General features: G+C 32.3%; 2 protein-coding genes across 3 annotated transcripts in view; one reads left to right on the top strand and one right to left on the bottom strand.

Moving 5' to 3' along the window:
- Positions 1-1,103: 1,103 nt before the first annotated feature.
- Positions 1,104-23,785, top strand: part of LOC136975017 (baculoviral IAP repeat-containing protein 7-like) — a 98,654-nt gene continuing 75,972 nt past the window's right edge. For both annotated transcript variants that reach the window (XM_067270006.1, XM_067270007.1), the window contains exon 1: positions 1,104-1,143. In XM_067270006.1, coding sequence (XP_067126107.1) covers positions 1,119-1,143 — 25 coding nt within the window. In that variant the 5' untranslated portion in view covers positions 1,104-1,118. The remainder of the gene's footprint in view (positions 1,144-23,785) is intronic.
- On the bottom strand, positions 19,187-19,726 carry LOC136975038 (E3 ubiquitin-protein ligase sina-like). The gene has a single exon (XM_067270028.1). The coding sequence runs from the start codon at positions 19,724-19,726 to the stop codon at positions 19,187-19,189; it is 540 nt and encodes a 179-aa protein (XP_067126129.1).

The raw sequence follows: 23,785 nt of genomic DNA, 5'->3' as shown, positions 1-23,785 counted from the left end.
TAGGTTAGTCCGTCCGCAACATTTCTCGTTAGAATGAATAATATACAAATATACAGATATTTCATGCTTATGTATACTAACACGAAATTACGCTGTTATTTGATTGTATGGTAATTTTTACTGTGATTTTGTATTGATTCGCAGATCCTCCGTACCTGATAATGGAGTCATAAATAGATACATTCGAATTCATTCGAAAATGCAAACATCGTGTAGTGCTTAAAACATGAAAATAAAACGCTTTTCAAATATTACTTTGATGTTTTCGTATAAATACAATAATGATTATTAATTACTTCTATAATTATTATTGTATTTATACGGAAACATCGAATGTGTACCGGAGTTTTAAACATTGTTTGTCTCTCTTAAAGACTTCACTGAGAAGGGGCTGTGAATTTACAACAGCCTGAAATGCATATGATATATAATCTATTTAAGAATATACTACAATAAAATCTTAATAACTTTGAGTTGCTGTGAGAAAATCAACCGACATGGATTAAAGTGATTTTACATACAAATGTTTATTACTATTTCAATGCATTATTTTCGGCTGGATGCTCATTATATTTGGGTTTTGACTTCTTGAAAATCGGGTGTATAGTACGTTAGAATGGAGATAACACAGTAATTAAAGTTAGCAGTGGCGTGACGTCCATGGAAGCTGTGGAAGCACCGCTTCCCTTGTATTTTCTAAAATATAAATACATATTGTGCGATTATTTTCATATTTTAACGTACTTTGAATTAATTAATATTTTAATTAATTCATTTAATTACTCGGTAGATGTAAAGTCTAGTTTCGTTTAATAATTTAGTATAGGCCTAATAGAAGTTTGAAATATAATCGATTTGCATTCACTAAATGAATTGTGGCTTCTTCAATCAACATGATAATTGCATTATTTTGATTGAATTAATCATGAATACACGTTAACATTCAAAATTACGGGATGTTATGAAAGTTGCTTAAATTAATTAAACCAATAGAATTTTTATGAGGAAAAATATACAGTAGATGAGTATTGACTGTGCTGTTTATATAATACAATGCTACGACATCAAACTGAACATAGCATTTTTACTTGAATTCGACTACTGGAAATCTGAATTCAATGACTACTTCAGCATTTTTTAATAGTTAGGTATACTTTGTTAATGACAATATTAAATTGAAACATACTTTGAGTAAGTTAGTTGTTAATCTAAAATAAACCTAAGTACACTGCAATTTATATTAACTGAAATACAAAATGCGTAATGTTTATCTAAGTTCATGATATCCTAAATCGAAATTATTGTTTATATTAATAAAATTAGAACTTAGATTAGAACTTAGAAAATTAGATTTAAGCAAATTATAAGCACTAAAAATTGTAAATGCAATATAGCTCATAAAACTCAGTATTAATAATATAGTAAAAGCAATCTGTATAGGTACCGGTAAACGTTTTAAGATAAAAATCGGTTAAAAAAACTGGCATTTTATATCTTTGATTTTACTTAATTCAGTTTAGGAACTGAAATCTTGAAAACCTTTATGAAAATACCGTATTTCCTCGATTCTAAGATGAATTTTTCTGCCTGGTTTACTTGTCTAAAGTGCAGGTGCCTCTTATATTCGCTGTTCAAAATAACAATCTGTAGTCACCACGAATAGACTACGTGGTGCATTATGTACTAGTAACAGACTTTTTCGGATATTTCTCAACGTACTATACTTCAAATTAGTTTTGTTGGTAATGAGTATTTAATTTAAATTTAAATTTCTTCTTAAGATTTATAATGTTTTTAAGGTAATATTTTAGTGAGGCATCAAAGCGAAATGTTGTTGCATGTGCGCTAGAGTTTCTCTAACGTGATCCCGGTAATCTCGGCTGTTTTTTAATCCGGGAGATTCTTCTAATCCCGGGAAATCCCGCAAATTTTTTAAAAGTTCACTATTTTCTTATTTTGTATTAAGGTTGAGAACATTTTTCAGATAGAAAGTATAATTAACTCATAAACTGTCAGAATACATTTGAATTTATTAATTTTAAGTCCGCTTATTAGTTTTTTAAAATTTTTGCTCGTTATGGCATGTCACAGATTGTTAATAATCAATATGTAGCCTACTTGTGGCAGGAATCTGAAAATCCTTTACTTCTCAGAACCTGTAATATCTTGAATAATTGCGCTGATGCTGTCTTAACCGTGCCCAGTAGCTTCAATTATTGCATTATGCCAGGTTGTGCATACTGGGCAAGGATACAAACAAGTACGAAGTCTGCAAGTATGAAGTTTTTCTTCATAAACCCGATTATTAAAGACAAACGAACTGCCGAATTATCGGGCTACAAGCTTGATGTTTCTTTTAAAGCAGACGAGGTAGACAAATCAAGAACACTTGAGAGCAAAAGAAGTACTACAACGCATCTCGAAAACGAACTAGAAATCTTCGAGACTACGGGTGAAAAAACACATAACGTCTGTCTTCTCTTAAATGCATTAAAAACGATTCCACCCATATCAATTGAATCGGAAAGGTCATTCTGGGTAGCAGGACTTTTCATTACTAAAATAAGAACCGGTTATTATTTTAAATAATACAATAAATTGTCATCATAATAATTAATAAAGTAATAAAATCGGATTCGGTGCTGCATAATGTATAGTGTGCGTCATACTTCTTTTCCTGATACCGAAGTATTGTTAATAATTTACTTAAGTAATTCAACAGGAGAGAGATTTTTCTATGTTTAATTAATTAAATTATTATTAAATTTAAATTATTTTATTATAAAAATTTAATTATTAAATTTAATTAATTAAAAGCTAAGGTATTTAGCAATGCTTTGCTATAGAAAATGATACTCTAGAATTAATCAATTTGCTGAAATGAAAATCCAAAAACTAAAAGTGTAAATTTTTAAAGACTAATTAATGACTATAATGATATAGTTTTTAATATATTTTCCGTTATACCAGAAAATGGTTTTATTATACAATTATTATTGTATTGATGTTTGTATTTTCTATTATTAATAAAAATTTTAAGTGACATTATTTAATATTTCTTTGGAAGCAACTTATTTAAATGAGTTCCCAATTTAAATGTTGTTTAGGGCCCGCTAGAGGTTTAATCCGGCACTGCATGTGCAAAACAGCATGAAAATAAGGGTTGATAGTCCATCAAAGGAAATACTTGTTCAGAGGTATTTCTTCTTGAAATGTACCTGATGTGAATAATTTAGCTCTAAATTTGAGGTTAAAGAAAAGGAACCAAATATACCGGATTAGATTCCGAGGAGAAATTTAATACAATTCTGGAAAACTGTATTGCAGCGTAGAAGATAAAAACACTACATCAGTAAAAGTTCTATAGAAAATAGATTAATACAAAGCTTTATAAATCTCAAGCACATATCAGATAAATGAAATAAGGACTGATTTCGTAATGTTATTTCAACAACTCGTTATTATCTATATTTTTAACTATTATAAAATGGCAGAAAGCTTAATTTTGAGGGAAGGGATGGGTTTTATAAAAAAAAATTTATAAATGTAAATAACGAGTAAAATCGTCATTAAATCTAACCCTACTGGAGATACACATGACCTCCTTTATGTCACCATCCCTGTCGATCTTTAATCACCAAAATATAATAGCATCAATTCCCTAATACACAAACATCCTTGCAATATTTCAGAAAAGCACAGGAGTTATTAACCAGTTAATGTATTGGGCCGTAGTCCTTTGACTGTTATCTTGAGTTATTGTCCAACAAACGAGGATGAAAATGAGATAGAGCTTATAGAGAATGTGATAGGATATGTGATGATTGGATGAGGGTAACGCCTTATTAGTTAGTAACGGGTAATTTTAACTTTCGAATTCGAAACGAATTACTTATTATATAAAGGGCATTAATCATTTAATATACAGAGTGGCCGTAATTAGTTTCCCTCTTCAGAGCACTCTGTAGCTATAACCAATAAGCGGGTTGATGCCAAGATTTGTATACAGACTATACAAAAGATGTGCAAATAGATTTTGCAAAAACGACATTTAGTTTATAACTTCCGTTCGGGATTCTTCATAGAAAAGTTTCATAAGAAAACGACAAAAACACACTGATGTTTATTCGTCCCTGAATAATGTCCGCTATATTAAGGATGTCATCACAAATATTAGAGGAAGAAATTTAATAAAGAAAAACAAATAATTTTCTAGTATACGAACCATTTCCTTCAGTAGAACTAAAGATAGAAATTAAAAATATGAAGGTTAAAACAGCTCCAGGAATAGATTTAATTTCAGTTAAAGTTTTAAAAAAGTTACTAGAAAATGCAATTGAATATTAACAGAAATTTACAATATAATCTATCAAAAGATAGGTATTCTAAATAAGTGGAATTTTCTTATTTATTTATTTACTTATTTTTGGATGTTGCATAAAAGAGGTAAAAAATCGAATCCAGCTAATTATAGACAGAACCATTGCTATGTTATATGTCTTAAAAATATTATTTACAGCAGTATTAGTTAAAAGATTCTCTCAATGGATAAAATCAAAAAGAAGTTTCTCTATATTTTTCGAAATACAGTACTTTGTCCCACGATATTGTTATCATATTCTAGAGACTTATGTAATCAAGAAGTAATGAAGTCAGATATTTAATAAACAGATTTATCAGATTAACTCTCACTAAGAATAGTAGAATTAAACTGTTCGTTTTAATGTTAACAACTTTGGTCCAGTAAAATTGTCTGGAAAAGGACGAAAGATGCATGTACGTACACTGTTGGATTTACAAAGGCGTTTATTCTTTAAATCTTATGTAAACGTTATAAACCACACATTTATAAACCTTATGTCAACATTGTTGTCTCAGGCGCTACCAAACGCCTGAGATAACAAGGTTGACATAAGGTTTATAAATGTGATTAGGGCAATTGTTTGGATTCTATAAATAATAAGATTCCGATGATTTCATTACCAATCTTTTGATATTCAACGGGATCGACTACAGGATCCCCCGACTCTGTCTCCCTATTTGTTCTATTCGATGCTTTATGATCTAGATAAAATATTTGAGAGAGAAGAAGGTAGACTCTTTGATGTGGGGAATAAAATAGTGCATTCAATGCAATATGCAGACGAAGATTGTTTACAAAGAAAATTGACTTTAGCGAATCGAATTCTGAAAAAATAAATATGAAAATAAACATAGAGAAGACTAAGATCACGATTTTTCGTAATGGTGGAGTTTTGTCTAAGAATGAATCTAGCTTTTATTTAAAGAATGTGAGACTAAGGATTGTATATAAATAGTCTCATTGTAGGTATAATTTTAACTCCAACACTGTGCCCTTAAAAATGTTTTGAAAATCATAATAATCTAATTTTCTATGGATAAATTACAAATAAAATTTAGACCCACTATATTATTTAATTCTCTAGTGATGAGTGCAATTTGTCACGCAATGATTCAATAGTTAAACGTATGGTCTAATATTTTTGAGTTATTATTCCTCCCTGAGAGAATTTTACAATGATTTAAATAATATTAGTGGTCGGTTAATTAAATTAACAAAAAATAATAATGTAATTTGGGGGGTGTGTTCTTCCGTCGAGGCTACTGGCGTATTTTTCAAAGCACTCGGCTCTCTACATCAAGAACAAGAATTTCATCATTTTTAAACGTTAATTATCACTAATAACTTAAATTTGTTATTGTTAACTACTTATTATAACTTATATTGGCTATAACAAAAATAATTACTATGCAACGTTCTCCACCCAAACGAGGAAGACCTCCATTAAATCGTATCCAATCGGGAACAAAGAAGAACCAGTCATCTTCATCAAATTCTAAAACAATAAAGGACTTTAATTTTCGCCCCGAAGAAAACCTTCAGGAAGAATGTATTGAAGAGGTGAATTATAATCGAAAATCATCGCAAACTGGTGTAAACGATACTCCAGGTGAGTCAACTATTTCTGAACAGATTTTGACTAACAAACCGGACACTTCTTTAGACTCCACTACTTCCATGCTTTGGGTCAGAATTTCGGATTTGATAAATACAACTAACGATAAACTCTTTAATCAAATGGTAATTATCAAACAGGAACTTGATACTATTCACGAAAACATTCGTGAAACGAAAGAAACTCAGAAAAAAATGGAAGTAGAGATTAATAACTTGAAGCAAGAAATAGACAAACTACAAACGGATAAAGAGCTTCTACAATTTAAAATGGACTCGTTAACAAATGAACATCGTTACAACAATATAATTATGTATAATTATCCAACTCATAAATCCACTTCAAAAGCAGAAATACTCAACTTTATTACTAATACATTAAATTTACAAGAAATAACTCAAAAGGATATATTTGAGATAATTCAACTATCAAAAACTTCAAACCTAATAATTAGAATCACTTTTAGTAATAACCAAACGAGAGATCTCATCTTTTCCTCATTTATACGTAGAAAACAACAAAATCTTCTTGGTGACTGGCAAAATGTTCAGATCTCCCCAGATATAACTATTAACTCAAGAACTAGACGTAAAAATCTACTATCAAAATTTTACGATCTACGAAGACAAAATCCCCAGGTAAAATTACGGAATGATATTTTAACAATTGAGCGAGAAAAGTTAACTTACAGTTTAAGAACGGGAAAATTAGTACATGTTGATACGTTTCTCCCATCATCAGGGATAACAACTTTATCTAAATGACAGATCAACAGGAGAGAGAAAACTCAATACCGCAAATCATGCTCCAATAATCAACACTTAACAATAATAAATTGGAATAGCCAAGGACTCAAAAATAAAATATCACAATTAAATATCTTTACTTCAAAGCACGATCCGGATATTACTGCAATTACTGAAACCTGGATAACCTCAGAATCAATCTATAACTCAAACTTCTTCGAAAAATATACATTGGTATCAACTCTAGCAAAAAAACAAACGGGCCCAGGCCGACCAAGTGGAGGCCTATGTTTACTAATAAAAAAAGGTCTTTGTAAAATTCTACAGACAAAAAAATCTAACAACTTCATTTTGCTTCTTATCCAATTCATGAAACCAATTCTACATAACACTATGAATAACCTAATAAGTTTGATGCTCATATATATTCCACCTGAAGACATATCAACATTGAACGAAATGTCTAAACAAATAGAACTTTGGCAATATATGACTCCTTACTACATACTAGTCGGCGACTTCAACGCGAGAATTGCTGAGTTAATGGACTCTAAATATTCCGGTAATAATTTTTTAATACAAAATATCCGTCAATCAAAAGACAAGCATTTAAATAACCTCGGCCAAAAGTTAATTGAAATAACAAAAAATCTTAAAATGTATATAATTAATGGACGAATTAAGAACGATACTCCTGCAGAATATACCTGCCTAACTCACAATGGAAGATCAACTATTGACTACACGATATGTTCGGAGTTATTACTGGACTATTGCTTGCGATTTGATGTTCTTGATTTTGACATTTCGGACCATCTTCCTACAAAAACAACTTTTTTATTCTTCTTGGAAAAAAATTCTAAAAATACCTTGGATAGAAAAATAAGTATACGATATAAAGTAAATAGATATGCTAATGAATTCGAAAACCGATTTGATAACATCCCGAAAATTATAGAGTGTAACAGCGATCAAATTTATAACTCAATGATAAATATAATGAAAAATTATATAATTGTGGATAGCGACAGAAAGAAACTTCATAAAGAGCCTGGACAGGGATGGTTCGATTACGACTGCTACAAAATGAAAATGGAAAAACTAGCAAAACTAAAAACGCTCAGAAAATATTCAAATGAAATCAACTTTAACAAATATAAGGAAGCTAAACGAATGTATAACAACTTAATTAAGACAAAAAAGAATAATTATTTTAGAAAGCTTGAACTAAATCTAATTCAATGTAATAAAGACAACAAATTTTTCTGGTCCACTGTAAGGAAATACCGGCCAAAACCTTGTATAAACGAAATCTCTTCAATTATTGACTTCGATACCTGGAAAAATTTCTTTCAGCGTTACCCAAGTATTTACTTAACACCTCCAACAATAAATAACGCAAAAGTTTATGACGAACTTCTAGATGCTGACTTTACAATCGAAGAATTAAACGATGCAATTCAAAAAACCAAAAGTCACACAGCTCCAGGTCATGATAATATTCCCACGAAATTTTTAAAATTAATGTCTAACAGTTCTCGATTAAAATTACTTCATTTATATAATACTATGTATAAAACATCTACTTTTCCCGAATCCTGGAATACAGTTAATTTAACCATGATTTATAAAAAGGGTGACAAATCATCTCCAAATAACTATAGACCTATTGCACTGTTATCAACGTTAAGAAAATGCTTTACCTCCATAATAGCAAATAGATTCCAGCAATGGACTAAAACTAATGAACTAGACGCCAAATTCCAATACGCCTTCACAAGAAACAAAGGAACAGAATCTGCTATATTTATCTTGTTAATGATAATTCAACTGCATCTTTTAAAAAAACACAGGAAAGTCTACGCCGCATTTATCGATATTAAAAAAGCTTTTGACTCAATCTACACACCGTTATTAATACATAAATTAAAAGTTAGCGGTGCAAGTGTTAAATTCACCTCTTTAATAAAACAGTTATATGGAAATTATACCATTAGAATTAAACAAGGTAATTCGTTATCTCCACCTCTAAATCTTTCACGTGGTGTACTTCAAGGAGATCCTCTGTCACCATATTTGTTTAATTTTTATCTAAGGGACATTGATCAACTTTTTAATTATTCCTCAGATGGCATTGAAATAAACAATACCTCTTTTCACTACATCCTTTTCGCCGATGATTTAGTAATTTTGGCTCCGAATAAAATATCTCTGCAACGTAAAATCAATCAACTTAATCATTATCTTAACTCAATCTACCTCGAAATAAATCCTACAAAAACCAACGTTGTCATTTTCCGTAAAAATAAAAAACTAGCTAATAAGGACTTGAAAATTTATCACGAAAATACTCTACTACAAATAACCAATGAAGTCAAATATCTGGGAGTGGAATTTGACTGGAACTTATCTTTTAAACATCAAGTATCAAAATTAAATGTTAGGGTCAAAAAGGCAATTGATAACCTCTTATTCTTATGTTCAACAATGAAAACGTCAAATTTAAACATTCATTTTAAACTTTATAATACTGCAATAAGTCCTATCATTTATTATGCCAGTCCAATTTGGGGCTTGGATTACATTTACAGCCTTGAATCTTTGCATATTTATTTCTTACGTAAATTGCTACAACTAGAAAATACTATACCTGGATATGCCATTCGACACGAAACATCACGCTCCTGGATCTTTCCTCAATTGTTAAAAAGAATAATAAAATTTTACTACAGACTTAAATATAAAAGTGATGACAATATTAGACTATTATACCAAGAAATGGTAAAACAAAGTAAAAACAACAATAATAAACAGTTATGGCAATATAAAATTCGAAGAATATTAAATTCTTTTGGAGTATCGGAACTATTATTTACAGACTCAATTCATGACTGGAAATATGGTTATTCTCTTTTGATGAATTCTGCTATCGCTCAATCAATCAATAAAGATCAACTTTCCTTAACCCAAAGCAATTATCACCCCTGGTATACCAACATCTTAAATATCCCTTCGTCTCAACCTTATATATGGCTACCAGTAGACCTGAGTATAAAACGACTAATAATTCAACTACGCCTAAATAAATACTCGCTTTTTATTAACAATACTTATATAAATCTTTCAAATACACACTGCTTGCTATGTCAACAAGAGGACTTCTCGGTGCTTCACCTCTTACAAAACTGTCAATCCTTGAATAATATACGAGAAAAATACAATATCAAAAATATACGCTGCTTAAAATCACCTATTGACTTTAGAAATAAATTAAACAACATCAATAAAAAAGATGCTTATAAAATCTTTAACTTTTTTGTAAACTTGACTGAGAAAATTCTCTGTGTTATTTAATCATTGATCTACCAACACAACTTTGAATTCTGGAAAACGAATTATTAAGACAATTTGTATCTCTGATTTCTTAAAACATCAACCAATGTCATGTTGGTGAGTCATGTAGACTTACTGATTTATTTTTTTATTGTGATTCTTGTTATATAATTATATAAAATAAAATGTAATATTATATTACTATATGTATACCCCCCAAAATAGGGGAATCTCCCTTGGAAATAAATTTATTATTATTATTATTATAATGTAATTTAATATAATATTAAAAGAAATGTAATGTTAAAAAGACATTAAAGAAATAATTTGAATTTTATTAATAGTAAACTTTACTTACTTCCATTAATTAATCTATGTAAAACCCTAGTAACAGGGAAAGTTTTCTAATACAAAGTGTGTACAAATGATTGAGCGCATTCCATTAATGAATTATAAATAAATCAATCATTTGTAAACACCCTGTACACGAATAAAGATGTGATTGATTAATTAATCATATTAATTTTGTTTAATTCATTTAATTGATTTTATTAATTTTATTACTATAAATCATATTAATTAAACTAAAATCTTTACGCCATATTTGATAAATAAATATTAATTTAATTGACTGATCTGGCTAACTTGTGGGAATATTATTACATGCAGGGCCGGATTATCGAATAGGCAAAGTAGGCAAATGTCTAGGGCCCGTAATTCGGAGGGGCCCGGCTTCAGTGCAGAAGATTTCTCTGTTTCAAAACGAGTTAAATTATTATGTAAGAAATTCGATAGGACAGAAAAGGCTCTATTTAACAATTCCTACTAAGCTCCGCTCGACTAGCCATTGCCTAAAAAAAAAAAAGGTCAACAGCCACCCGTGCGTCAGAAGTAATGTACGCCACGAGATCTCTCACCATCTAGAAATATTCCTAGGACCGCCTCTCGTGGTAGTACTAATGTATGGTTATGATTTATTTTCTAAATCTAAACTTATACGTCGCGACATCGCATATTCGATATAGCGTTCAAGTTGCTCGAGTGCGAAGATATTACAATTCAATAGTGTTTTATAAAAGAGTTAAAAAGGGTGACACTACGGTGTGACTTGGGGTGACACCACGATATCCGCACCGGGTGTCACCCATGCTAGCTACGCTAATGTCACATTATATAAGATTTGTTTAGAAGCAACTTATTTAAATGGGGCCCCAATTTAAATTTTGTCTAGGGCCCGCTAGAGGCTTAATCCGGCGCTGATTACATGTATATATATAGCAGATATACAGATATTTAAACATTTGCATTTTAGTTGATTCAAAAATATAAATAAAGTGCACAAAGTTTGACAATGTTTCTATGACTTTAGAAATATGTAAGTTGATTTCATAAAGACTTCTGTGTGAATTTAACTAAACTAATATATTCTTTCTGGGCCAGAAATGGACTTACACCCCTTTCATAGTCAATGGTTATGCAATGTCATTTACCGATGAATTTTTAATAGATCAAAGCGTATGGTTAAGTGTGAATTGTTTATAAATAAAAAATTCACTCTAAATTGTATGTATATTATGTGATTTCTCATTTTTTCCACAAAAATAGACTCATACCACTTTCAAAATAAACGGTCCATATCAAATACAATGAATTAACTTTCATTTCCTTCGATATCATAATATAAAATAATAATATAATATTCTAAATTAAAAAACATTAGAATTAAAATATAGATCGTTTCAATAAATACACGCATTTAAATTTTATAATTTTAAAGATACATACGAGTCAACTACGTCCTGCATTCTTCGGTCATTCAGCTAATAAGCTTTTATCACGACTATTGATCCGGAATTTAGTACGTCATGTCTACAAGCACCAATGACATTTTGCCACGTTTAACTTTAACTCTATAGTATTTATATTTTATAATTATTTATTTTAATTAAGAATATCTAAAATATATTTAATAAAATGTTTTTTAAATTATAAAACAATACGATGAATTTTACTGTAAAATTAAATTTTGGTAAATATTGAATAAACGTTAAAGCTTCTGTCTTTATTTTTACTAAAATTACGATAGAAATAATAATAGTTTCTACGTCTATCCGATTTATTCTTATTTTTTTAAAAGGTCAGGACACCAATGTGCGGCCATATTGGGTCCATAGTTCCAAGGTGACGGTATAGATTTCATGTTATATACGTGCAGTAACTTGCACGTTCCTTCGAGTTTGAGTCACGTAATTCTTTTTATAAGTTCAAATAGAGTGTCTTTTCATTTAGAGGTTACTCTGACATATAATTAAGAGCTTTAACTAAATAGGTTTCAAAATAAAAAGCTATGTCAATGGTTCGTACAATAAAGTATGAGGATAAATTTATTTAGTTTTAAAATACAAAATTAGAGAAGAAATTTCGAGATATTTGTTGAAATAAAAATATATTTATTTTTCTATATACACATGCATTTTTGCTTTACACAAACTGCAAACAAGAGCACAATTTTATAAATTAAAATTAGATAAGAATAAAGTATTTGCATGAGATAATAATTTTTATCAATAAACAGTAGACAATAAACAAAAAGAAATATAAACTTCATTTATTGTTTATTTTATAACAAAATAATTATTAAGCAACAATTCTTTTTTAGAATATGCAAAATTTTTATTACGTTAGTCTCAATTATTATGAAATATTAATTTAAATGATTGAAAGTTTTAATTTTAATTACCATATTTTATTTTCAATTTTAAAGTGTGTTTCGGTCACAAACAACATATTATAAAATTTATTCTGTTTAATAAGTTACATAAAGTTGTTCTAGAGTCTTCCAGAAAACTAAAACTTTACCACACAGTCTGATATGAGAACCATGCTTTGAGGTAATTTAAACAGGATTAATTAAAGCCATTTTAATAATGCATACTGCAAACATTTTAGAATATGTGTTAAATATTAAAGCAGTTTATAAACTGGATTTTTGTTTTCATCAGTTTCCAGGAATGTCGGAAAACAGATCAGTTTTTTCCCGAAATACCGGGACAAGCAAAGGACCGAGTAATGAGAAACCCTAGTTCACACTGAAAGACATTACATGCAACAAATAGCATTATTTGTATCAAAATATGAATTTATAAAAGCAATAATAATTATAAAATATACACTAAATTTCAGGTGACTTTTCCTTATTGAATATTGTAAGTTCGCCGAAATGGGGGGGAGTTTTATTCCCAACCGTCGGGATGGCTAAGGGCTATTCGCATGTGGGTGGCGGTTTTGAGGAGGCAGAAAAACAAGCGTTTCACATAGAAACCGTTTATTTTAGTCGAAAATGCTTACATAAATTTAGCAATGGTCCTTGAGTTCAGAGCTTTAGGTTGTTTTCGGTTTCGGTCTGGTCCTACGCTGTAGGGGCCCCGTAGCAACGTCGAGTAAAAAGTTCGAAATTCTGAAGAGACGGTGCACAAAAGATGAACGGAAACACCACTATTGGAGGTGAACGAACACAACAGGTAGTCTAGAGGAAGCTCTTCTGTCCTTGATATCGGAGGCTTTATAATTTTCTCGGGATCGAATCATCGCTAATTGGCTAACTCTTCTCCTCCTCGCTTCCCAATTGGTTTCCCACCTGTCTCCAGGTGTAAATGGAGCTTCGTTAGGTCGCAGGAAAGGTCGACAAAAGAAGGTTCATCCGACACCGTCTTTTAGACTATGATCGCGTTTAATTGTTGACGACGACACCAACGCTCATTTTGATATATTTTTTTTTCTTTCAGGTTTCGTTTTGCTTTTTAAACTGCGTCTTAATTTTTAATATTTTTCTTTCTAAATTTTCTTTACCTAAAATTTTGTTTTCCCCGTTACTCGTTATGAGCGTCGACATCAAAGTCCGGTGTCGCCGACTCGACACTTATAAAAGTTATCATTTCGCGGTTTGACTTAACAAACTCGTACATATCCCTTTTGGGGGTTATTTCCGGGCCTCACAATATATTCCAGCAATTTTATATGACTTGTTCCTGCTAAAGGAAAACAACAACTATAAGAGAAAAATAATTTTCTGTAGATTTCTAAGCAACTAATCATTTATTATAACATTTGTTATTATGTTACAAATCTCATACACCAGAAATCTTCACAATAATAATTAAATTATTATTATTATTATTATGTTGAGTTATGTGAGATATACTCGGTTAACACCAATGGCTGTGTACTACGCCGGACCAAAGTCAAGGCATAGTAACCAAAACAAAAGTTAAAAAAGTGTATCAGTGTGTGTTTCTGTATTCAGGAATTTCCTCACAATATGACATGTATTCAATATATTGGCCTTCTGTAGTGTGATGCATGTGTTTCTATTCAATTGTAATGTGCCCAGGCTGTGTAGTGTGTGTGGTATGACACCTGTAGAGGAGAGAACGACAGCTATAATAAGCACCCTATCCATCCTCCACAGATGCCTTATTTCCTGGGCGAGTTCTGTGTACTTGCTGACTTTTTTAGTGCATATGTTTTGTACATTGTGAGTGTTTGGAATACATATGTCTATAATGTATGTGATTTTCTTGTGTTTGTCAATGAGTGTGAATTTATGTTGTGGTAGATTGTTTTATCTGTGATTATGGCTCTGTCATAGTACGCGTGTTGTTTTTCATTACTGTCTGTAGATGTATTTGTAGTACGGTTCGTGGATGTCTGATACTTTGTGTTTTTTGCAAGCTCTTGGTATATTATTTTGCTACTTGATTATGTCTGTGTAAATAATCTGTCTGTGCCAAGAGCTTGCAACCAGAGGTGATGTGTTGTATAGTTTCTGGCATGATGTGACATTTTCTGCACGTGTCATTCGTGATTGTTGTATCTTTGAGTATGTGTTTTCTGTAGTTTTTAGTATTTATGACCTGATCCTGTATGGTGATCACGAATCCTTCCGTCTCCCCAAAAAGGCATCCTCGAGCTAACCAGCTGTTTGACGCAGTTTTGTCAACAAAATCCTGGGCCAGGTGGTAAGGAGGCCTGCCATGGAGTGCCTTTTGAGCTCACGATTGCTTAATGGTGTCTATACTTTTTATATGTTGTGTCGTGTCCATATGTTATGAATGTAAATTTAGTGGTGTGTTATTTGAGTCTGCTAGAGTTACTGCTTTATGTAACTGTGATGTTTCTTGTTGTTTGACAGTTAACCTTCACTACAAACAAATACAGACACTGCGAGAGTTTTTCTACAATCAGGCCACGTCCGCCGTCTTTAGGTGGAAGGGTTAATCATTCTATAGCGGATATAGGATGATATTGTTTATGCTTAGTAAGTGTTGTTCTTGTTTTAGTTTGGAGTTGCTCAAGAAATGTGTAAGTCCAATGTATAACTCGAAAAGAATATGTAAGTACTGGAATGACATGTGTTTATTGCTTTAACTGTGTGTTTTGCATTTAACTGTACTTTGAGAATAGCATTTAACCTACTTTGGTATTCTTTAATTAATCTCTGCTTTATTTTTATATGTTGTTAGTTTGGACTGTTGGAATCATAAATACTTGTAGAACTCGTCCTCTTCCATGGTTATTATTATTATTATTTAAATACTAGCAGGTAGGCCCGGCGATGCTCGGGTAAAAGTAACGATAGCGAAGATTAAGATTATTACGTTATAGTCAACCTTGCCCGTTTTCACAGAATGCAAGAATTGGGTTCCCCTGTTTCCAGACTAATTAGAGAATTTTTAGATGGGTCTAAAAATATGTTCGATTTTCCCCAAAAACGAAAAATACTGCATCTTCGTCTTGCACGTCGCTTTCTCTTAACACTTCCATTGTTGATGGAAGTGTTAAGTCTTAATCCTGTCCCTCTTCCTCGTGGGGAGGAATTTCGAAATATCCCTTCTTAGTGTGCGTTTTCGTAACGTACCCTAACTGTGTACCAAATTTAGACTTTCAACTTCTAACTGTTTGGGCTCTGCGCTGATTATTGTTATTATTATTATTAACTCGTCTCGGTTATATATATACACAAATAAGACGTTTTGAAATAATAATAAATTTTTGAATATTCGTGTGATATTTTTTAAAATCTGAATAAAAAGCAATGTTTAATGTCTTAAAAACATTTGTTCAAAAAAAGCTTCTAAAATGAAGCAGATCGTCCTTTTTCTTAATGTACTGTACATTACGAAAGTTGAATACATTATCAAACAATAAAATGTTATCTTGGGACAAAAATCTTTAAGGCAGAATGTTCTCAATTATTCACGATGAAAACTTATTATTATTCGATTCTAATAAAGTTGGTTCCTCTGTATATAATCATTAATAAACCATTACTTATATTAACTGTTAAAGCATCACTCTCCTGGATCTATCAGAGGGAAAACGGAACATTCTTACTTTGTACACCTTTGTCTGTCGAATTTTTACAATTCGGTGCTGAATACATAACCATTTTAAACATATATGTATATCTTACTATATGTTACAGTAAAAACCCGTTTTTAGTGAAAACGCGTTTTAACTAGTTGAAACTAGTTTTTACTGGATGTCATTGTTATAACCAGTTTTGTCCAGTTAAAACTAGAATTTACTGCTGTACATGTTTTGATTTTAGATAGAACTAAAATTAAACATTAACTTTTTAATTTTTAACCTTAGTTAAAACTAATTTTAGCTACATAAATATGTTTGGGGGGAATAAATAAAGCGATGATTGGGATTAAAACATTTGTATTATTTAATACGATATTTATTGAAAATATTGGTCACACATCTGTGTTATTAACATTAATTAACCCTTTGTCCCCGAAGGCACCGATCGATCGGTATCCTGGCATTTTAAGCAAAACTTCGAGGGTACCGATTCGTCGTTACTTTGGTAAATATCGATTTTTGTAAAATTTATTAACAACAGATATAATCTCGTTCCATACGAAGTGAATAAAGTATAATAATTCATTATATTAGTTGATAGTGGTATAAAATTTTGATTTCAAACAAATGTTTGATATAATGCGCGATAATTTCACAACGAATAAACATACACGCATAAGTGTTATATCCAATTGTACAAAACAATATTCTACGTCTTTCTGGCTAGGTGCCAGCAAACAATTATGTAACTAGACAATGTTAATTTTCACAAAATGTTACAAATTACCAAGTTTGTGTGTCAGTTATGATATATATTATTTGTTTTCTTATAAAATTTTCTAATAAAATGTATTGAAAAATATCGTATTTAAAACTAAAGATATTAATAATTGTAAGTGATTTTTTTCATATAGATATAATGATAATTTGATTTTTGGTGAATTTTTAAAATAATATCGCCCGACTGACCTATATTGCCTTAGGAGGGATCGCAAAATAAACGTAAACGAGATGTCGGGGGAAAAGGGTTAAAGCGATACGAAATTCATCATACACTATAGGAACGTGTTAGCTGAATGACCTTGGTCCAAACAGTCCAGAAGAGGGCTCCCTCCCTCTCCCACAAGAAATAGAGCGCACAAAAATTATAAAACAATAAATAAAACAAAACTAAATAATGTGAAAAACTAAAACAAATCTTAAATTTTTATTAATTAAAAATATTTAATAAACAACAATAAATTTTAGTTTTTATAGAAAAGTTTCAACAGTTTGTTTATAAATTAAAAAAAATTGAAATTTATTTTATTAAAGGTCTAACAAAAGTTGTTATACAATAACAATATTACCTTAAAATATTAACTGTTTAATTTAACCTTTTTGGTTAATATTTAAATAATATAATATTTTACCCATGAAAGGTAAATTGAATAATGAAAAAGATAATTTAAATAAAAGCCAAGATAGTTTTTAAAAGTAAGTATATAACTATGAATAAACTTTATTTAAAAATTCAGAAAAGTAAACTATTTTATTTACAAATCTTTTCAAAATGGACAGTTTGAACGGGCCCTTCAAAAAACCAGGTCCTTCAAAAAACCAGACCCTAGACATTTGTCTCATTTGTCTATGCGATGATCCGGCCTGGCTCCAGGTCTCATTCGTGTTAAACGTCAATTCTCGGAAGCTTCATCTAATCGGGTTCTCTTTGGTGGAAGTGGACTTTCATAAGCTTCATGTACTCGGGGTCTCTTTGGTGGAAGTGAACTTACATAAGCTTCATGTACTCGAGGTCTCTTTTGTGGAAGTGAACTTTCATAAGCTTCATGTACTCGAGGTCTCTTTTGTGGAAGTGAATTTTCATAAGCTTCATGTACTTGAGGTCTCTTTGGTGGAAGTGGACTTTTATAAGCATCATCTACTCGGGTTCTCTTTGATGGGAGTGGACTCTCGAAGCATTGTCTTGCGCCGTTTTGCCGGTTTCCCTTTTCTTTTTGTTTTCTTGTAATTGTTTTGCTCTTTCCACCGCGAAAGTAGTTACCTTCTCTACCTCCTCTCGGAGTTCTGTTAACAACTCCGTCCCCATGGGTAGGACAAGCAGTTCAGGGTGCCGGAAGTTTATTGTGGAGCTCTGAATACGCCGAATAGCGTGCTTGATTGCCACTTCATCCATATGGTGTGTTCCCCTATCCGGTGGCCTGTCTGGTTCCCCTTCGAACTGCTCGAAATCCTGTACCCGCCAAAATGGAACAGTTCTGCAGAAGAAAATATAAGGAAAATGATCTTAATATTCTGGGGAGCTCATATCAATTTTATGCAATAATTTTCAATTTAATTTTAAGGAAATAGTAAGTGTAGTCGTTCATATTACATAAGGATGAGGTAACATTTTATGGTTGATAAAAGAAGTTTTCGAAAGATACTATTCGTTATTTCTCACCTTGTTCGGGTCTCAACAAAATTTAATATTCTCGCGGGATGAATGGACACCATTATCGTTAAAATTTTCTCTTTTAGCATTCGCTCCAACATTTCTGAGTGTAGGATCAAGCAATCTCCCGTTTCTATGATATGTTCAATATCGCTGGTTACACTCCAGGGTATCGATTCCCAGAGAAAATGTCTTTCCCACCCACGAACTTTGATTTTTGCTCGGAAATGACCAGCGTCTTTCCAGGTTCCTACGATCCTAACGACTATGAATAATAGGAAGGAAGAATTTTCGTTTTTAGTTTTCACGGCTTGGATAATGAAATGATGCTAGTAGCAATGAAGACGAGTCGTCCAAATCACGGTCTGAGTTAGTTCTAATCCAATAATGTTCATTTGAACTGAGTGGTGTTCGAGGGAGAGCATGCCGAGGTGTTTTTCTTCGATGTGTGAGATTACCTGTTGGTGCATTCCTTCCCATTGACAAGTGGAATCCAATGATGGGCATGAGCAGCTTCTGTATTCGCAATACCGTTCGTGGGCTTCCCTCTCTGGAAAAACTCTGGTTTCTGGACATCCGTTAAATCCGAATTTACATGGCAAGGCGATTATTTCCGATAATCGTTCCAGCGCAAGATTTCTACAACTTCCCATATTCACGCGGCAGTGCGGGCATTGCTGTACTTGAGATTTACATCTGGAACAAATCGTATGCCCTTCGGAGCACTGAAAGATGGGTCGGATCAAATAATCATAACATACTGGGCATACAAATACTGCTCTTACAGCCAGGTTTGTTGTAGGATTGGAGGTGGATGCTTGCTCTGTGTTCGATGCCTCAGTGGATGTTGATGTTCGTCGCTCCTCCATTGTGTTCTGGTTCTAAACAAAGAAAAAAGAAAGTTGAGTCTCGATTCTCTAACTGACAGAAATTATATATAAATTGTGTTATATTCGTTCGGAGGTACGAGATTTCTCCGCGCGATTTTTACAAACGCCTCATTTGAGTAGGAATAGTTTTGACTCCGACGGGAAATGTAACAGATTTTTCCCATATGGGCAAGGTCAGCATCTTGTTGAATGAAATTTCGGGAACAAACTCGGTCCAACTGTCGCTGGCATTAGTTCAATTAATTCCAGTGGGATCGACTTTGATCTCTCCTTAAGATTGAGAGGGATATCTAAATGCCGGTCTCTTTTTCTTCGAGCAACACGATTGTTTGCGACATCTCCAACCAATCGACAGTGCTATCACAATGATAGTAATAGGGCGACAAGAATTAAACCTCATGTCACAAGGGGGACGATTCAAACCATTTGGTGGCTTGAACAGGATCTGTTTTGACGTATTCTGTCTTGAGTGAGTCTCGAAGCATTCGTCCAGAGAATTCCAATGACCAGTCTCGTTCTTGGTTCGGAGAATGTTCGATGTAGTATTTTCATGGATAGATTCTCACAAAATCTTAGTTTCCGTAAGACTGAGAATATTCGTTATTGCAGGTATAACGTAGTGGTTTCGGATTGCAACAATGAAAGTAGTTCTTGATTGGAAATGAGACGTTAGACGTGTACCGGGTATAACATCGATACAAGTCATAGTAGTTTAAAGATCCCTGTGTGGTTTCACTTGACCATCCTGACCTCCCATTCTATAACCAAATTGAATGGCGACTGAATGGAGTATATCCAGGTTCCTTCTTCGTCGATTCGACGAAACATCGGTTCTCGGTATATGGTAGCCTTCTTCTTGCATAATTTGTTGACCGCTGACTCGTCTGTTATGAACAATGCGTATTCGTATGATTGATACGGGAGTTTCCAAACTGCTACTTCTTGCCTCAAATAGTTGTCAATTTGGCTGTACAATTATGTAGATCGTGAGCTTCCAACAACATATAGAGTGGTCAGCCTCCTGACAAGGCGATATACAAGTAATTGATTTGATAAATAAGCGAACGTCCTTGACATGGGAAAATATCAATACAAATAAAAATATCCTTGGTGGGTGTATAAAGCTAGCGGAACTGAGTTGAGCGCCACCTGTACGCAGGCGAATGAAAACTGCTTCGGGAAAACATGTGCGTCTTTGGATTGGATACGTACTGAAAAGCAGTGGTTGTTTTCTTCCTGTGATAATGAACCACAGCTTTCTGCCACACAAAACTTCAAAAACTAACTATTGTGTGGTCGGTTGTAGTGTTACCTATATTACTGCGCCGTCAGGTACAAAGTTTTATTCGTTCCCGAATGAACAATACCCTGGGAGGAAAGAGAAATGGCTGGCTGCAATTTAATTCCTGAGGTTTAATTATATAATGAAGATGTGTTGCATTCTAACCAATCTTCCTGTTATAAAACCTTAGTTGGCTCTATTTTAAATTTAGTTCTCTAATGTAAAGTTTAGTAATTTTCTTTTTTTTCTTTTTAATATTATTTTGTTAATCTGACAGATATTAATTGGCATACGATGTGATATTTGAATTTAAGAGATCTGTGGAAGAAAAGGGTAAGAAGCAAAATTAGTATTTTGAGGAAATGAAGGTAAAAGTTCTCCCTGTTAATACAATACTATTAGCTACTGCTATGGTCCTTATTGAAGCTCATTTATATATATGGTTAGTTACAAATTTCATTATTTACCATGCAATGAATATATAGTTTACTTCTTCCACACCACCCTTTAAATTTACAAAATTAAGAGTATAATATATATCAGAATATTAATACTGCTCAGTCCTAATGATCTACAGTCACTTCTCGACTTACGACCAGTTCGACTTACGTCTGAAGTTGCGGAACCGAACCCCGTCGTAAGTCGAGAAGTGACTATACAGCATTGACTAATGCAGGCATTCTTTTGACCGTAAACGGCTGAATGTAGTACGTATATATTATATATTATTTAAATATATAGTTATAAATAATATATAAATTTATAATTTATCAAATTTCTATTTATTAAAATATATATAGTGTTACATGTAACATAAAATTCATACAGGATAAATTCATATATTGTAAGAATGCTATTATTCCTCAACAACAATCAAATGAACAAAATGTTGAAACAAAAGTAATGAACATGAAATACTAAACTTTAAAATTATCACATTGAAAAATCACTGGTAAGATGATCATCACCAGAATCTTCCTCACTAGAATGTTTTTGTATGGTTTCCAAGTGTAACATTTTATCGTTATTGCTTTTAAGTAGCTCCTTTGCTATTAACAGTGCTTCACAGGAATCGGTAAGAACTCGATTTTGTAGTTTAGCTTTTATTAAATTTAATTGCAAAAAAAAAAAAATACGTTCAACTGCTGAATGAAGAAGCAATAAAAACATCTATTTACTGCCAAACTAAAGTAAAAAAAATATAGAAATAAGAATAAAAATGAATGTTTTGAAAGGTATTAGGATTTCATGAATAGTAGTAGGAAAATGGTGTTGGGTATCTTGGTACTGAAACAATTAAAAAGGTACTAGTTTAGTACAAAAGTACTAGATGCAACAACACTGGCGCCGGCTTTGTAGCCCCGATTCTGTTACCCGGCGTCGCCGCTAGAGGCGCCTCGATCTAGTTTCGTCGTTCCTTCCACTAGCTCTATTAACGGAAATTTTGTGAAAACTCTGAGTTGATGGAAGTGCTACCGCGGTAGTAGTAATCCATTGGTAATATTTAAAGACGTTGTCTTCATTGAGATTCCTCCCGGCAGGCAGGGCCGGATTTACCAATCCAGGTGCCCTGGGCACAAATTCGGTGGAGGCCCCCTTAAAGAGTAGGCAAATTTGATGATTTAGAAAATTTACACAAAGTACTGTACTTTCAACTAGATTTCAACTAGAAAGTTGTAAATTTCATTTAAAAATAAGGTTATTGTAAACATACATGTATATTTTATTGTGTAAAACGAATTATTTTAATTTAATTGAAAAACACCTATGTAAAATTTTTTCCCGAAATTTTCCGATGTTTCATAGGTTTTTTCCCGGGTTTGGTTTTCTTTGCCTATGGCCCTCATGATTAGGCCACACTAGCTTGTCGCAGTAATAGGAAAAAATTATGTTTAAACAGTTTTGTGGGGGCCCCTATTTTGTGGGGGCCCTGGGCACAGGCCCCAAATGTCCTTATGTAAATCCGGCCCTGCCGGCAGGTATTTGTACCGTACGTAACCTTTCGTTATACTTTAAACATTGAAAATTTTGCAATTAACATGATTTCGGAATGGAACCTCACATATCTGGATAACTTGTGAGATTATTATTACATATATATCTATATAGCAGATATATCAAATACATGAATTAACTTTAATTTCCTTCGATATCGTAATATAAAATAATAATGTAATATTCTAAATTAAAAAGCATTTTAACTACAGTAGATCCCCCTATAACACGGTAGATACGTTCCGTGTTATATGAATCCGTGACGTACGAGTCACTTAGATTTTACAAATACATGAGCCGGGCACTCGTGCAGTTTAGGGAGTACGGCTGTTTGAAAGGTTTTGTCCCATAAAATTAATCGATTCTAGACTAATTTGACTCGAACATTTCCAAAACACGTATAATTTTTTGGAATAATCTATATATATTGTGCTATAAACGAAATATTGTAGGAATGCTTACCGAGTGCGCACCGTTCGAAGACGCCATTGCTTAAGCTTGTTTTCGTCGCGGAGCGATTCATCGAACGGCGGACGCGTGTTTCCCGATAAGCTATTCTTCCTGCGGAAAATTTGCCGAACTTTGGAGACATCATTAATAGAAATATAATTTTTATGGCCGTTAAATAAGAAATGTTTTTTAGTAGGTCCGCTGCTCGTTTAAACTCGACGGTTTGTGCAATGTCCACTATTGACATTGCACAAACCTGCATTGCACAAACCATTCGACCAATCCTGTCGAGACACGAGTCGGCCATGATA

The sequence above is a fragment of the Centruroides vittatus genome, unplaced genomic scaffold (genome assembly GCF_030686945.1).
Source record: "Centruroides vittatus isolate TY-2023 unplaced genomic scaffold, ASM3068694v2 contig_361, whole genome shotgun sequence".
NCBI classification, from domain to species: Eukaryota; Metazoa; Arthropoda; class Arachnida; order Scorpiones; family Buthidae; genus Centruroides; species Centruroides vittatus.
This window is presented reverse-complemented; position numbering and strand designations above follow the sequence as displayed.